The 17,521-nt window shown below is 37.9% G+C and overlaps 1 protein-coding gene across 1 annotated transcript in view; it reads left to right on the top strand.

The window, feature by feature from the left end:
• MAP9 (microtubule associated protein 9) overlaps positions 1-17,521 on the top strand; it is a 52,218-nt gene that overhangs the window by 18,329 nt on the left and 16,368 nt on the right. The window contains exons 4-7 of the mRNA XM_047799124.1: positions 5,021-5,250; positions 13,454-13,547; positions 15,256-15,494; positions 17,215-17,285. Of these exons, the coding sequence (XP_047655080.1) occupies positions 5,021-5,250; positions 13,454-13,547; positions 15,256-15,494; positions 17,215-17,285 (634 nt within the window). The remainder of the gene's footprint in view (positions 1-5,020; positions 5,251-13,453; positions 13,548-15,255; positions 15,495-17,214; positions 17,286-17,521) is intronic.

Below are 17,521 nucleotides of genomic sequence, written 5' to 3'. Positions count from 1 at the left end.
TTTTTCTTCTTTTGGAATCCCTGTTATGCATAGTTTGTCCCACTCTATATTATCTAATAGAACTCTTATATTTCTTTCTTTCTTTTTTTTTTTTAACTTGGTTTTCTGTCTGTGTTCCTGCCTGGGTGATTTCCATTATTCTATCTTCCAAGTCACTGATTTCATTCCTCTGCATTATTCATTCTGCTCTTCAATGCCTTTAACTCAAGTTGCATCTCTGCAAATGAGTTTTCTAATTTTTCTTGGCTCCTCATATTTTTAGTTCCTTTCTAAAGTAATCTCTGTTACTGTTTATATCTACTCTTAATTCCTTCACATTCACCTTTAATTCCTTGAGTATTTTCACTATTTCCTTTTTGAACTTGGTGTCTGTTAGACTGTAGAGGTCTATTTTATTGTTTGCTCCTTCAGGGGAATTCTCCTGTTCTTTTAACTGGGAATGTTTCCTGAGCTTCTTCATTTTCCTTATATTTTTCTTATTTTGTGAGTTTAAGGAAAATAACTAATGTAATTTTGGAGGGCTATTTATATGTGAGAGCACCTCTGGGTAGTTTGTGAGGGCTTACTAATTTTTTTTTTCCCTAGCATGAGGGCTGCTTTTGGTTTGGATGCTTACTGTCTCTTTCTTCAGTGTGTGCAGGGTGTTTTCCCCTTGATAGGGGGTATGCAGATGTGTGGCCTGCATGCTTCCAGGGAGATTGAGGCAGTGAGAAGAGCCTGTAGCCAGTGCCTGGTTTCTGGGCCTTTGACAGTGGCAAGGACCTGTGAGGAAGCAGCACAGTTTACTCCTGGTTGCAGGGCCCTGGGATGTGGCAGTGGCCCTTAGGCAGGTGTAGGTAGTGCCCAAAGCCTTTGACTTGGCAACAGCAGGGTGTGTGCATTCCTAGGGGAGTGTGAGAAACAGCGGGTGGTGCTTGGTTCTAGTCTCCTCCTCTGCCACTCCCCAGATACCCCTGAGGTGATTGGGGCCTCAGATCATTCCTATTCACAGACCCCTAATGGTGGTGGGCCATGCCCATCTCTGGAATTTGAAATGGCTGTGGCAGTTTGCTCCCATCACCTGTAGCCCATGGAAGAAGCTCTCCACCACCCATAACCCATGCAAGAGGCCCTCTGCCACCCCAGAGCCCACTTGTGCACAGAGAAAAATATTCCAGTGGTGGTCTTGCCCCTCCTCCTCTCACTGTCCCCAGCAATGGTGCCTTGCTTCTCCCGAGGGCCCAGGCTTCCTCCCACACTCTTCTGTGGCACTCTGTGCCCTGCCTATAGCATACTGCTCCCCAGTTCCTCAGGCTGTCTCCATATAGCCAACCCTAGTCCTCTGTCTGGAACCAACTTCCAAAGTCTGAGTCTCAGAGCCCAGCCCCCTCTGGAATGTCAGCCTGTGGTGTCCAGGGGAGGTGGTACCAATGGTCTGTGTAGCTCTTTCTCTACTTTGCCTTCCTCAGTCTGGCTACTGCACTTTTTTCTGAGGCTTGAGGTTTCCTCTTCATCTCAGCTGACCTCCCCATCAGTTAGGTGGCCTCCCAGAGTGTGGAATCCTTTCCTCTTTCACAGCTCCCTCTCAGGAGTGCAAGTCCCATCCTGATTCCTTTTATTTCCTCATCTCTTTCTCTCTCTCTCTCTCTCTTTTTTTTTTCCCCCTTTTGTTCTACCCGGTTATGTGGAGGGTTTCTTGCCCCTTCTGGAAAGTTAAGGTCTTCTGCCAGTGCTCAGTAGATGTTCTGTGTGAATCATTCTACATGTATATGTTGGTGGTGGTGGTTTTTCTTTTCTTTTCTTTTTTTTCTTTTTTTAATGTGTTTGTGGGAGAAGGTGAGTGCCATGTCTTACTCCTCTGGCCTCTTGATCCCTTCTCCCAAACTGGGTGTGTATGACCAACAGAAACCTGTTTCTCCTGGTTCTGGTGGCTGAAAGTCTGAGATTATAGTGCTCACGTGGTCAAGTAGGGCTGTATCCTGGCAGATTTCTCATTGTATCTTTCTTGGTGGAAGGGGCAAGAGAGCTCTATAAAACATCTTTTTTAGGGCACTAATACCGTTCATGAAGCTTTTACCCTCATGACCTAATTCTCTCCCAAAGGCCCCACTTCCTAACACTGTCAGCTTTGGGATTAAGATTTCAGCATAAGTGTTGGAAGGGGGTGGAAACACAAACCTTCAGACCATAACAAAGACTTTATAGTTTAGTCAGGAAGTGTATAAAAGGAACAGTAAGAACACAGGACAATGGGCACCTAAATTGACCTGAGGGCGTCAGGGAAGTCTTTCTGGAGGAGAAAGTGTTCATAGGAATAACTGACAGATAATAGCGCCCATAATGAGGACTCTCAGTTACCAGTGATCCAGTTCAGATGTCAGTGGAAAGAGGAATTTATCACCATACAGATGATGTTACGTGGATGTCAGGAGGCCTTGCTTTAGATGTAAGTGTAGAGAATCAGTACAGGATTATGTTATCAGGATTCTTGCTCTTTACTGTGCTCTCCCTAACCCTCATCATCTCTTCCACTACTGTCCCTGCCCCTGTTACTCCAGCCCTTGGTCCTCATTTGGTCTCTCTGTCTCAGCCAACTCTTCACTCAGCAGTGGGTGAAGCCACTAGCAGTCTCCAAATCTCATCCTTGTGGCTCCGTGGCCTAAAGGCATAGAGCTGGCATATCCACCAGCTCTTACGTAGAAAAATGACTTCCTGATTACTTGCCATGGGCATGTGGAAAGGAAGTTTCTGTGATACGCTGAGCAGGAAGGAGGAGTTGCATCATTGGCCCATCTTTCTCACTGAGATATGGAGATATTGTTTAATCTACCAAAATCACACAGAGATAGAGGGGGAGAGGCCACCTAAAAAGAAAATGGGAGTGATGGACAAACCAAAACAGGACATGTCTATGCAGTTGTTAATAGTAGCTGGGCACTTTCCATGTGTCAGGCTCTGTGTGGTATACTTTGTGCATATTATCTCACTCAAGCCTCTATTAGCACCTTTGCATTTCTCAACTGATTCTTTCAGTGGGAAAAGAGGTGTGTGTGGCAGTGATCCAATTTGTCTAAGTTTACAATGCTAATAAGTGTTAGAACAAGATTCACATATGAAATATCTGAAATAAGACAAACCCACACTGAGAGTGAGTAGAATGCTAGTTGTGAAGGGCTATCTGTGGGCAGGGGAAAATGGGAGCTGCTGTTCAGCAGGCACAAAGTTTCATTTCTATAAGATGTATAAGTTCTAGAGATCCTCTGTAGGCCTTGTGTGTTTAGTCCACAACATCTACTCTGAACTTAAAAATTTGTTAAGAGATAGATTGGTTAAGCGTCCTTACTGCAATAAAACAAAAATAACTCAATGCTTCTTTTCAGGCATTTACAATATTCTTAAACCTAGGCTCCAAAGATAGGTAAGCATTGGTCAGAGGAAGCAAGATGTAGACATCTTAAGCAGAGATATTGTTTGGGTAAAGGCCCGGTGGCAGGAGGGATCTGGCACAGCTCAGAAGAACAGTCAGCCCAGCATTTCAGGACAGCCTACTAAGTGTGGGTGCCAGTGACAAGGCAGCATGGATAGCAAGGGACAAGACTGTGAAACCTGTTATATTGTTCAGAGGCAATGAAGTTTTTATTCTGAAGATCTGGATACATGGGAAAGTGTTGAAGAACTTTGTGGAGAGGGGTGACATGACCTGTTGTGTGTCTTCTAAACATCATAAAGGCAATCATGAGTGGATGAGGAGCTGATGGAGGGCCTGTAGAAAGCGGGATACATGAGAAAAGTATATCATGTAGATTCAGTAGTGTGATTCTTTGGCTGTAGAGGGAGGCATCTAGGATGACTCTTGCATTTGGGATTCAATGTTTGACTAGTTTAGGACATAGCTAAAAGTGGCAATGACACATTTATAGTGGTTCCAGTTAAGTAGGATATAGAATTTCCTAGCAGGATTTATGAGCCCACTTATAGATAAAAAGGAGAAAAAATTTTAAAAAAAGGAGAAAGGTGTTAATTAGCTCAATTTTGAAGTTTTGTCACAAGAATACGTTGGTAGATCAATGGAGAAATGGATCCGTATAACAAGTAAAAATTAAGGAAAAGTTCATGTAAAAAATTTTCTTATGTTTCGGAGGCTGGAAGTAGACCAGCATTAAACTGTTGTTTGAAACTTGGAAGTAATGGAAATAGTAACTGGGGAATTGTAATAGCAGGTGAAGTGCTAGGAACCTGTCTAGTTTTCCACCTACCTTCCAAGGACATTTGGCTCTTCTACTCCCTGTCCCAACATCATCTTCATACTTGTGATAGCACTTAGCTTGGCCTTATAATTCTGTCTGTTTAGAATCATTTCCCTTCCCAAGCTCTCAAGCCCTTGGACAGGGCCATTCCCAGTAATTTGGATTCTGAGGTCCAGTAATGTGAGGGCCTGGTGGCAGATACTCAATAAATGTTTAATGGATGAATTGCTTTATTTTATGCTGAAACTGAGGCATAGTTTTGTTTGTTTAAGAGAATTTTTAGGAGTTCCTGTTGTGGCACAGTGGTAATGAACCTGACTAGTAACCATAAAGATGCAGGTTCGGTCCCTGGCCTCGATCATTGGGTTAAGGATCTGACGTGGCCACGAGCAGATCACAGGCACGGCTCAGATCTCATGTGGCTGTGGCGTAGGCCGGCAGCTGCAGCTTGGATTTGACCACTAGCCTGGAAACTTCATGTGCTGCAGATATGGCCCTAAAAAGCAAAAAAAAATTAATACTGTGTGAGTTGATAAAGTGAGGCATTAACTACTCACAAAACTGAAGTATACTAGTTCCAGATATGTATATTTTTTAATATTGCTTATGAACTATCATGTATTTGTACTTTCTAGAGCTTTGTGTAGGGAAGGGTCTGGACTTCTTCTGGACTCTCTGGGACTGCAAACCATGGTGCGTGGGCACAGGTATGAAGAGTGGTGGCACTTGGGTTTTAGGAGAAGCCATGATAATTTTTTTATACACTCACCTTTAAACATTGTATTTTTCTGCAGGAAATAACAACAGCCTTGAAGCAGACAACCACTTTGAGCCTTCGCCTCGGCCACGGAGCATGCTGAAAAAGCATAACCACAGGGAGGGGAAAGATGAGCAAGGAGAAGATAAGGAAACTGCCCTCCATGAAGAATTAGAGGTGCTTTCTGCACCTCCATACCTCTCAAGGCCAAATGGTAGACAATCAGAAGCTGAGAACAATGCAGTCTCTGAAAACGTTGATACTGAGGTTAGCGCTACCGCAGAATTGTGTTTCGTTTTCTTCTTCTTTTTTTTTTTTTTTCAGGGCCACACCCACGGCATATGGAGGTTCCCAGGCTAGGGGTCGAATCAGAGCTGCAGCTGCTGGTCTACACCACAGCCACAGCAACTTGGGATCTGAGCCACGTCTGCACCCTACACCACAGCTCATGGCAACGCTGGATCCTTAACCTGCTGAGTGAGGCCAGGGATCAAACCCATATCCTCATAGATATTAGGTTAATTACTGCTGAGCCATGACAGGAACTCCTGAATTGTATTTTGAATCCAGGTTTTTGCATCTGATTATGAGAAAGAATATTTGCCTTCTTGCATGTGTGTGTATGTTTTACATGTTTTCTTCATCACTCGATAGGGAAATAATTTTAAGTTTTTAAATAAATTCTGTTGGGTCTGAAACTCAATTGTACGACAACAAAGGCATAGCATTACTTTACGTACTTCTAAGAAAGAAGAAAACTCCTGATTAAGCTCTAATACACTGGTTGTTATAAGATGCATCGAATTTTAGAGAAAGTAAAATGTAGGGAAAAAATGTTGCCCATTTGAATCTATGCAGCGCTTGAATTGCAAGAATTTTTATTTACATATCTTTGAATTGTAGAATGTATGGCTAAAGATAATATGGACAGTGTCATTTTATTCATTTGATTTTATCCACTCAGCAAATGTGTATTGAATGTTCATGGCACTATCCTTTATTTTGGGAGATAGGCCAGAGTGGCAGTAGATGCGATCCTTCAGGATTTCATCAGGAAATTGACTGTGTATTATTGTTGGGGAAGAGCACTCCGCCCCCTGTATTTCCATCTCACTATGATTAGAGAACTTCCACCTCACACTTCAGAAGTACTAAGTATGGGAAGAACATCCTCCTCCATAATCTCCTTGAGCAGATCAGAGACAAGGAGCTAGGCTTCTTTCTTCTCCTGACTCCTCTGTGGTTCTGATCCAAGGATCTGCTCCCCGAGAGGTGGTGCCACAGAGGCCAGAGGAACCCCTTTGTGTCACGATTAAATAAATGGATGAACTTCTTAATTCAGACCAGAATCGTGAGCACTGTTGCTGATTCCAGTCCTGTCCTGTGGGTCAGCATTTATCGGTAAAGCTGGCTATTTGCTATAAATCTCTGTGACTGCAATGTGCTATGTCCTAGTTCATTCTGAAAATCGGGAGAAGAAACAAGGATGTTAGTAAAAACAAGTAATTATTTTATATTTAATAAAATTATCTGGCCAAGTAGATACTATGTTAGTTCATTGTAACTGCCGTAACAAATTGCCACAAACTACCTGTATTAGAACAACAGAAGTGTATTCTCTCAGTTCTCTGGGTCAGATGTCCAAAACCCGGTGTAGACAGGTCCACATTTCCTCTGAAGTCTCCAGGGAAAAACCCTTCCTTGCAGCTATGTCACTCCAATCCCTGCATCTGTTATGACATTGCCTCCTTCCCTGGGTCCCTGTGTCTCGCCTCACTTTTCTCTAAAAAAGACACCATTCATTTGATTTAGGGTCTACTCTAATCTAGCATGTTCTCATTTTAACTAAGTCCATCTGCAAACACTTTATTTTCAAATAAGATCACATTCTGAGATTCTGGACAGACATGGATTTTGAAGGAACACTCTTTGTACTGGTTGTGATAACTCACTAACTGCTCTTGGCGATGCTTTTCCATGTCCCTTAATTAAATAAAAAAGTATTCCTAAAGTTTTTAAAGTAACATCATGTTATGACAAAATTTAATTGAAAAATATCTGCCTGTAATCCCACCATCTGATAACAACTATGTCCATTATTCTTATTTCCTTTTGGGCTGTTTTCCTGAGCTTTTTCATCATATTTGTCATCTTAACATTTATCATGTTGTGTATCATGCTCTTTTTTAAGAAAAAAAAAAAATCTCTTAACATTAGGTCATGAATTGTTTCCATGTTGCTGGGTGATCTTGAGACTTGTTCACCTTAATGATTATAATACAGCCGATAATGTAGAGCTGTTAAGCCACGTTGGGTATATTAGATACTTATGTTTTTAATAATATAAATTTTCCATATTCCTCATTATAAAAATTTTCCTGATTATGCTATGTATCTTCTTTAAGCCTGCCTTCACTGGGACTTCCCATTTATGTTTTGTCCAACTCTTCTCTCTTCTAAATCTATAACCTTTGGCCCTAGATGGGTCTATTTTCATCTCCATTCAACTATGCTCAAGCCTCTTTAGTTTTGTATAAACTCTCATTTGATATTGTACCTCTCTCTCTACTGCCTTACCTTCCTGCAGATGTCACAGCTAGATATTGTAAGAGTGACATTTTTTTCTTTCTTGCTATATGTTCACTCTCCAATTTTCCTGTGTGTGTGTAAGATGATACACACATGTTTATATTTTAATTAACATATAATTATACATTAAATTAACTCTGCATTCCTGACATAAAATCTAGTTGATTGCATATTTTAGTGTGGGATTTGATTTCTTTTACTTTTCTTTTTTTTTTTTGTCTTTTTAGGGCTGCACCTGCGGCACATGGAGGTTCCCATGCTAGGGGTCTAATCGGAGCTATGGCTGCCAGCCTACGCCAGAGCCACAGCAATGTCAGATCCAAGCCACGTCTGCAACCTACACCACAGTTCATGGCAACACCGGATCCTTAACCCACTGAGTGAGGCCAGGGATCTAACCCGCAACCTCATGGTTCCTAGTCAGATTCACTTCCTCTGCGCCACCACAGGAATTCTGGATTTGATTTCTTAATATTTTCTTAAGACTTGTACATGTATATTTATGGAGGCTATTTGTCTATAATTTTTTTACTTACAATGAAATATACGAAGATATGAGTGTTATCAGGCATGAGTATCATATGTATGGGGGGATGCCTCTTCCACCTTTCTTTTCATTTTTGGGGGGGAGGGGGGTGCTACACCTGTGGCATATGGAGGTTCCTAGGTCACAGCAGTAACCTGAGGCACAGCAGTGACTATACTATATCCTTAGCCCACCGAGCCATTAGGGAACTCCCCCTATTTTACTTTCTAAAAGTTTGTTTAGTATGAAACCAGTATCATTTTGAAATTAATTGAGAAAATTCACCAGTGAAATTATCTGGGCCTGGAGTTTTCTCTGTGGGAAGGTCCTGGTACTAAATTTTTTTTTTCAATAGGTATTTTGGTATATAGATTTTCTGCTTCATCAGTTTGGTAATTTATTTCTGTTTAGAAATTTGTCCTCTTTATCTGAGATAATGAATTTATAAGCAAAGTTGTTTGTGATATTCCCTTATCCTTTTGATAACTATACAGTTATCATGATAGTCCATCTTTTATTTCCAATATATAGTTTGTGTTTTCTGTCTTTCTTATTCAGTTTTGATGGGCATTGTTCCTTTTGTTTCATTTTGTAAAAACCTTTTTTCTAACAACTAACATTGGCTTTGTTTTCTCTATTGTTTATTTATGGCTTCATTGATTTTCACTATTATTTCTCTCTTTTATTTTCTTTTGGTTCAATTTGCTTACCTTTTAGTTGGAAAACATGTCCATTCTAGGCTGTTCATTAAAACCATTGAAAGTTATAAATTTTCCTCTATGCACTGACTAGAAGCACCCAATTTTTTTTATGCCACTGTTGTCATTACCATTTCTTTACATATACGTTCTAATTTTCCTTGTGATCTCTTTTCTGACCAGTTATTTTATGGTGAATGATTTTATATTCAAATTTTTGGATTTTCTTTAGATACACTTCTGCATTGGTTTAATTATTAATATCAGGTTAATATTTCCTTTTTAAAATTTCTGTTGGAGCATCAGTAGAATAATGTAACAGAGTTTTAGAAGAGCTAGATGGTATAACCTTCATCAGTATGTTCAGGGCCATAAACAGGTTTTTATGTCATTGAGAGGTAGGTGATTTACAATTTTATTTTATAAATTTTATTATAGTTGGCTTCCAATGTTGTGCTAGTTTCAGGTGTACTGCAGAGTAAATCAGTTATACATATATCCATTCTTTTTTTCCATGTGGGTTATTACAAACTATTGAGTAGATTTTCCTGTGCTATACAGTAGGTTCTTGTTAATTATCTATTTTATGCAACAGTGTGTATGTGTTATTTCCATCCTCTTAATTCCTCCCTTCCTCCTTTGGTTTCATCCATGGTGACCATAAGATTGGTTTTGAAATCTGTGAGTTTGTTTCTCTTTTATACATAAGTTCTTTTATATCATTTTTATTAGATTCCATGCATAAGTGATATCTTATGATATTTGTCTTTCACTGTCTGACTAACCTCACTCAGTATGATAATCTCTAGGTCCATCCATTTTGCTGCAAGTGGCATTATTTCATTGTTTTTTTCTTTTTAGGGCCGCATTTGCGACATATGTAAGTTCCCAGGCTAGCAATCCATCTAATCTAATTTGTGATCAGAGAATATGTCTTATACAAATTCACATTTTTAAAAATTGAGTTTCTTTTCTTTCTTTTTTTTGATGGCCCAGCCTAAGTGTGTCTTGTAAAAGTTCTATGTGCATTTACAAAGAATGTGTGTTCTGCAGGTGTTGGATATAAAGGTTCTGTAATTTCATTTTGATCAAGATGGTTAGTAGTGTTATTCAGATCTTCTCTATTCTTACTGAGTTTTTGTCTAATTAATTAATTGTTTAAAATTTTCTAATGGTCCAACCTAGAGTGTGTTAAAATCTCTAGTTATATTTGTGAACTTTGCTATATGTCCTTTCAGTCCTGTCAGCATTCTGTGCCTCTGTTATTAGATACATACACTTTTATTATTATGTCTTGACCCTGTTTAGCATTATGAAATATTTCTATCTATGGTAATGCTCTATATCTTGCAATTTCTTTTATCTAACTTTTCAGTGTTTTGGTATTTGCATGGTATAACTTTTCTGTAATTTTCCTTTCAAACTATTTGTGTCTTTTTCTTTAAATACCTCATATAATAGCAGTTTAGTATTACTTTTTTTGTTTTGTTTTGCTTTTCAGAGCTGTGCCCGTGGTATATGGAGGTTCCCAGGCTAGGGATCTAATCAGAGCTGTAGCCGCCGGCCTACACCACAGCCACACGGGATCCAAGCCTTGTCTGCAACCTACACCATAGCTCACGGCATCGCCAGATCCTTAACCCACTGAGCAAGGCAACAGATGGAAGCCACAATCTCATGGTTCCTAGTCAGATTCGTTTCCACTGTACCACAATGGGAACTCCCTAGTATTACTTTTTAAAAATCATATCTGACAGTCTTTTTAATTGTCCATTGATAAATCCATTATTCCATTTGTGAGTGTTTCATCCATATGCTTTTAATGTAAGTACACTTTGGTCGAATTTGTTATGTTTTCTGTTTATTTCATCCATTTTAAAAATTGATGTTGTTCCTCTATAACTCATTTCCTGCCTTTTTTTTTTTCTTCAGAGTTAACACATAAGTTTTAGTTTTCCATTGGATTTCTCTAATGCCTTTTTAGCTGTACCTACTTGCATTACATTTTTAGTAGCTGTTGTGTGGATTAAGAGATGTGTCTATAGGTGATCCCAATACAGTTGACACTGTATTTTTTCACATTTAAAGTAGAACTCTTGTCAGCGTAGTTCTGTACACTCCCTCTTCCATCATGCTGGTATTGTCACATATGTTACACCTGCATATGATAGAATTCCCACAATACAGTGTTATAACTTTCTTTAAAAGGCCTTTTAAACTTTTTGTCTTAGACTTTTTAAAGAACTGAAAGAAGAAAATGACAAATATCTATAGTTTTCTTAAATATATACACCATTCTGGGGAATCTTCATTTCTTCCTATAGATCCAGGTTACTTTCCAGTTTATATAACTTCAATCTTAAGAACTTATTTTTGCATTTCTTGTGATGTGTATTTGCCAGTAATGGATTCTCTCTGTGTGTTACTTATCTAAGAAATATTTACTTTATCTTCATTTTCAAAAGATGGCTTAGCTGAATATATACTTTTCGGCTGACAGTTCCCTTTTCCTTTCCCCAGCTCTTTATAGGTTTCCATTGTTCCTGGCCCCTATTATTTCTTTGGGGAAATCAGCAAAAATTTATTTTGCTGTCCTCAGTATATAATGTTTTGGGGCTTTCTGGCTGCCTTCAGAATTTTTTAAAATCTTAAAAGATCTTAAACATTTTGTCTTCTTTCTTTGAATTAGAACAGTTTGATTACAAGGTACCTAGGTGTGGTTTTCCTTGTATTTATCCTGCTTGGGTTTTGTTGAGTTTTTAGGATCTGTAAACTAATACTCTCCGTGAAAATGGTAAATTTTTTTTAAAAAAAATTCTATTTTATTTTTCTTTCCTCTTATTTGTACATGTGCATTGAAATTTTTGCTATCTCACTGATTTCTAAAGTTCTTTCATGTTTCTTCAATTTTTTTCCCTTTATTTTCTTAGACTGAATAATTTGTATTTGCTGTGTTTCAAGTTCATTGCCCTTTTCTGCCATCCCTGATCTGTTAAGTCTCTCCAGTGACTTTTTTTTTTTCAGTAGTGTTCAACTCTAGAATTTACATTGGTATTTTTTTTTAAATCTCTCATAATGAGATACTACATCTCTTTAGCCACTATGTACACATTTCTCATTAAGTGCTTGAACATATTTATAATACTTTAAAGTTATTGTTTGCTGATTGCAATGTTTGGGTCATCTCTGGATTGGTTACTGTGGATTTTTTTTTTTTTCATGAGTATGCATCAGCCATTTTCTGTTACTTTACTTGTTTATTATCTTGATTGAATACTTGGCATTATGAATGATATGGTGTAAAGATTCTGGATTCTGTTATGTTCCTCTGAACATGTGTTCTAGCACATAGATATTATGGCTAGACTCAAATTCCAGCTCTCCCTTGCCAAGGACAATGACTGAAGTATATCTCTGCTTATTTTTTTACTTTCTAGCTACTGTGATTTTATAGGTCCCTCTGAGGCCTTTCCCATGCCATGGATAGATAAGCCAGGGGTTTGAGGAAGATATTATATGTAGATTTCAGAGTTCATGCCATGTGCAGCTCTTCTCCAAATTTAACAACTGATCTTCTAGTCCTAAACTCTACCCTCTGACCCCTTATTCAGTCCAGGAAGGCAATAGCCTTCTACTACTTGGCGAAGTTTCCTCAGAAAAAAAGCTACTGAATGTATCAGCCTTTCTGCCATCTTCTCAGATGGTTTTTCTCTGTTACTTTTCACATAGAATTTTCTTTGTAGACTTTTAGAGTAAGACTTATAAAATATTGTGGGAAAGAAAATTAAAATTTATTTTTCATGCAACAAAATCAAACTTCTCACATCATATCATCACCTACAGACTAGACTGTTATTCTATAAAATAGAGATGTTTAAACATACAAATATAATTATTTCAGATACAGTAATAACTTTATTTCAAATGTAATTTTGAAGAAAACTAAAGTGCATGAAATCTATGTACTTTTTAATCTAAAATGTTTGAAAGTAGCTGTCTACTTGGTTTTATAAATTGCTTTAGTTTGTACAACTAATATTTGTTTGAAACTAAGGATTTTTACCTATTATATCTAAACTTTCTTAGAAAGTATATACTTAGATAAAGAGATATCAAATATTTGTCTTAAATATATATGAGGTTAGATTTTAGAGCGGCAAGAGTTTTCAAAATTGCTAAAAAAACAAATATAAAGGTTTCAGTTAAAGAACTAGAGTAGCTCTCTGTGACCCTTTTTAATGATCAAGACCTCAAGGCTTAGAGTTCCTGTCATGGTATAGTGGGTTAAGAATCTGACTGCAGTGGCTCGGATTGCTGCAGAGGTGTGGGTTCCACCCTTGGCCCTGGCCTGCCGTACCGGGTTAAAGGATCTGGCACTGCTGAAATGCAGGGTTAGTCATAGCTGTGGCTGGGATTCAGTCCTTAGCCCAGGAACTTCCAATATTCTGTGGGTGTGGCCATTAAAAAAAAAAAAAAAAGACATCAAGGCTTGAAAGTAAAGCCTATTATAACCTCCATGACTTAACACTTTTGGTGTTTCAGCGGGAAACTCATAATAATGCAGATTTCAGAACTATGAAGTAGTAATAATAATGTTATTGCTCCCCACAACTCTTGAGAACTAAACTTACATAGTAAATGCATTTTCTTTAAATAGGATCCATGTTTACCAAGTCTATCATCATCATCCCTTAAAGAAAGTCTTGGAGATTCCTTTTCACCAGGATCTGGGGAAAAAGCATTCACCACAGGTGGGCATATCAAATTATTCTATCTTATTTGTGAACTCTGTATTGCTTAGAATGCTATTTGTTAAAGAAACAATAATTTACATACTTATGGGGACAATATATGTTTGTATTTGCCTAAACTTTAATTCTATGTGATTTAATAACCATGTGATTTTAGATGCAGAACTTAATCTCTCAGTGCCTCAATGTCCCCATGTTGTAATAAGCTTCATAATCTCATAAAGCTGTGGTGAAAAATAAGTGATGCTATGCATTTTAGCCACTAATCTAATTCCTGGCACAAGCAGAGCTTTTGCTATATGTGAGCTATTATTATGTATGTGTTGCTGCAATAAACCACATGATAGGTAGGTGGACTTTTAGAGTGAGACTAAGCTGGATTTCAATCCAGGCACAACTACGTGAGCAAAGTAGCTCATCTTTCTGACCTGAGTATATTGAGCTTTAAAATGGGTATAAGAGTAAGGTGGTTGTGAGAATCAAATTAGTTCATACATGTAAAGCACTTAGAACAGGATTGGTTATTATGTAGTAAGTGTGAGGTGTAAGTAGTACCATTATTTCTTTCCTTAATCCTATGATTACAGCTTAATGAGAGCTAAAGGCATAGCTATTTCTAAGACTGGGATGTGTAACTAACATTTATTAACTGCTTACTGTGTAGTATAACTTTTATCATTTTACAGATGAGAGAAACTAAAGTACAAAGATATTGGGAAACATACCCAAGGTCAGTGATGGAGCTGTAATTTGAATCTTTGGCTCCAGAGTTCTTGTTCTTTTCACTGAAGACATTGATTAGCAGCTTGAAAGACTCCATTAATGATACTTCGAGTCATGAGTACTCTCCAAATATGAATGTATACTTGGGATTATAAAGTGATATTAAATCCAGCTCACCTAAAAACGCATTCCTTAAAAGTGGCTGTAATGAAAGCCACAGAATTAAGACTTGGACAGTAAGAATACAGGTTTGGCCAGCAGATGGATCCTAGTACAACTGAAAGTTGGTCATCAGCAGAGAAAGCACTGATTTTCTGTTGTGCATGTTGAAGTGTGGTAAACTCAGAATAATAGGAGTAATTCTATAAAAGCAAAACTAGGTCCTCCATGCCCTAGCTTGAGCCTGTCCCTTGAGCACTGAGAGGATAAGTGCTAGGCCTTCCTTTGCTGCCTCTTTGGTATCAGAGGCAACACTGCATCTTAGTGGGAATGAAATTCTAGAGGGTTGCTTTATTCTCTGTGTGGTGGACCCTTCTAAAATTGAATGCATTTGTGGTTGTCTTTGCATCTATACAATTTCACAGTTGCATTGCTAGTAACTATAGTAGCTTTAGAGATCTTGTGCCTCTTGTTCTAGCTGAGAAACACAGGCTTTTGAATAGAATAGATACTGCCATCTCACATCAACAAGTGCTTGTGTGTTTATGGGTTAGGGTAGTTATCCCATCCTATTTACTTAATGTGATATTTTTTATAAGTATTAGCTGTGTCAAATGCTTTAATAGATTTAGTAGCCATTTTTCTTTTTTGTAGTTCACTTGGGAAAAAATTCTATTCAACTTGAATAGGATAATTTTCTCCATATTTTATTTTACAAGAAAAAGGGTTTATAGATAGTTTTCATTTAGGGGAAAGTAAATGAATCTTTAATAAACCTTATTAATTCAGAATAGAGATTTAATTCTATTACTCTGTCACGAAATAGAGCAGAAGGAGGAATGCGCTGAAAACCATAATCCGTTGAAATCAAATGAAAATGAAGAGAACTCATTTTTGATAGACGTTGTTACTATTGCACTTGAGAAACCAAAGGAAACTCAAGTGAGTACTGATGACCTTGAAGAAGAAAAGCAGAAAGCTGAACTGATTATGAATGATGACTTAACAGTTGATGACCCACCACTGTTGCAACCGCGGAGTATCTTATGCACTGAGTCTGCTAAGGTATTTATATAAAATTCTACCTTCTATACTGCAGCTTAAGACTCAAAACAGAACTATGAAATATTTTATCTTCCATGTTAGTCACTTCTGAATTATCTCTGGAAAACTCATCTTTTGATAGTGGTATTATACTTTCAAGTGATTCTTATTCAACAGTATGTTTCATTAAAAATTATCAGAGGTAGGAGTTCCCATTGTGGCTCAGCTATAACAAGCCCAACTAGTATGCACGAGGACGTAGGTTTGATCCCTGGCATCACTCAGTGGGTTAAGGATATGGGATTGCCATGAGCTGTGGTGTAGGTCACAGACGTGGCTTGGATCTGGCATTGCTATGGCTGTGGTGTAGGCTGGCAACTGTAGCTCCGATTAGACCCCTAGCCTGGGCACTTCCATGTGCTGTGGTGCAGCCCTAAAAAGACAAAAAAAAAAATTATCAGGGGTATATGATATGATCATAATTCACTTTTAAATGTTTCAGAAATACATACCCAGAAGAGGGTAGGTTTCTAAATGCAGCTGTCTGGAACTATTTCTGGAGGTTTGAATTAGTGAATGGTATTCCTTTGGACATCATTTTTAAATATTTTACAAATTTTAATAAAAATCTTTAAGAAATATTTGTCAACATCCATGCCTATTTAAATGGATGGTCAGGGTCATTATCAGGAATGTTATTATTACCTTGAGAACCAGATTTGTGGTATGTAGGATTATTTGTCCTTCCACTATATGAACCAGAGTACTATATTGTTAAAATGTATGGTCTAGCATTTTTAGTCTTTATTTGTCCTGAATTTTCTTTATCTCTTATAGCCACCTTAGCTGGTGGCTATGTGTATTTATTATTGGGGAAGATAAGAGTGTTAGCTGAAAGGTTGCAGTAAAATAGAACTTTTATAATACAGAGTATTAGGTTTCTATTAAATTGTATGGAAAAGGTTCATTAAGCCATGTTGCAGGTATATTGTCCTTAACCACTTTTCCTTAAGAAAAAAACACTAATGCCAAGTCAGGGAGGTGTTTTCATCTGTGCTCTCACTTTAGTGCTAGCACCCATCTGCCTGTGTAAAGTAGAAAAGTTATTCCTTAAAAGGAAGAAGGGTATCCTGGACTTTGTAGACAGTCTTAGAAGTGTTAAACAGAGGTCATTCTAAATTAGAATAGGTGATTTACATAGAACAAGATTATAACATTTATTTTGACTGAATCCTTGGCTTTAATTTTACTCTACTTAGTGATATTCAGTCTGAATCGAATCGTTCCCCTCTAAGGTGTCTTTGTGGGATTCTCATCTTGCAATAAAGTCAGACTCCTCAGTACTCCCTAGAGATCCACACGGTTCTTCCTGGACTTTTTACACCTCAGTTCTCCCTGCCATTCACCGTGCCCCAACATCTTTCACCTTTTCCTCTTTCTCAGAATTATCAAGCTCTTTCCATAGAATATCCTGTGACCCTTTTCTATTCATCATTTGTCTTAGTGCTGATGTTAAGCCCCAGGGAGGCCATCCCTGTTCACCTCTGTTAAAGTAGCTCCTCCATCTCCTCTGTCAGTGTCACTGGACCCTGGTTTATCTCCTTCATGAGTCACATTTGTTTATTCGTTTATGTGTTTACTGTCAGTCAGCCCTCCCTAAAATGTAGTATCCTTATTTGTTCAAAGTGTCACTGTGATAAAGACAGTAAGGAATCCATCTATGCATTTTTCTATTTCACAGAAAATAATTCAAGATAGAAATATGAAGAATAAAAAGTCAACAAATAATAGAGTGTCCAGTGCATCTGGCAGGTAATATCATTTTCCCTCAGTTAAGGGTTTACATTCCAACAAAGCTAGTTTTAGTTTAATTTCTATAAAGTAAATTTCATTTGGTGTTACTAATTTTCTCTTTATTTTCATCTCATGAGAAAAATGAAGTAGTTACTTTATGATAAATCCCCTAGTTGATTATATTCTTTTATAGAGAGGAATTGATTAAGGACCCTCCATCCTTTACCTTGCTCCTGGGATAGAGTTTCATTCTC

The sequence above is a fragment of the Phacochoerus africanus genome, chromosome 10 (assembly GCF_016906955.1).
Source record: "Phacochoerus africanus isolate WHEZ1 chromosome 10, ROS_Pafr_v1, whole genome shotgun sequence".
In the NCBI taxonomy this organism is placed as follows: Eukaryota; Metazoa; Chordata; class Mammalia; order Artiodactyla; family Suidae; genus Phacochoerus; species Phacochoerus africanus.
Note: the sequence above shows the minus strand (reverse complement) of the source record. Positions and strands in the feature narration are given on the sequence as shown.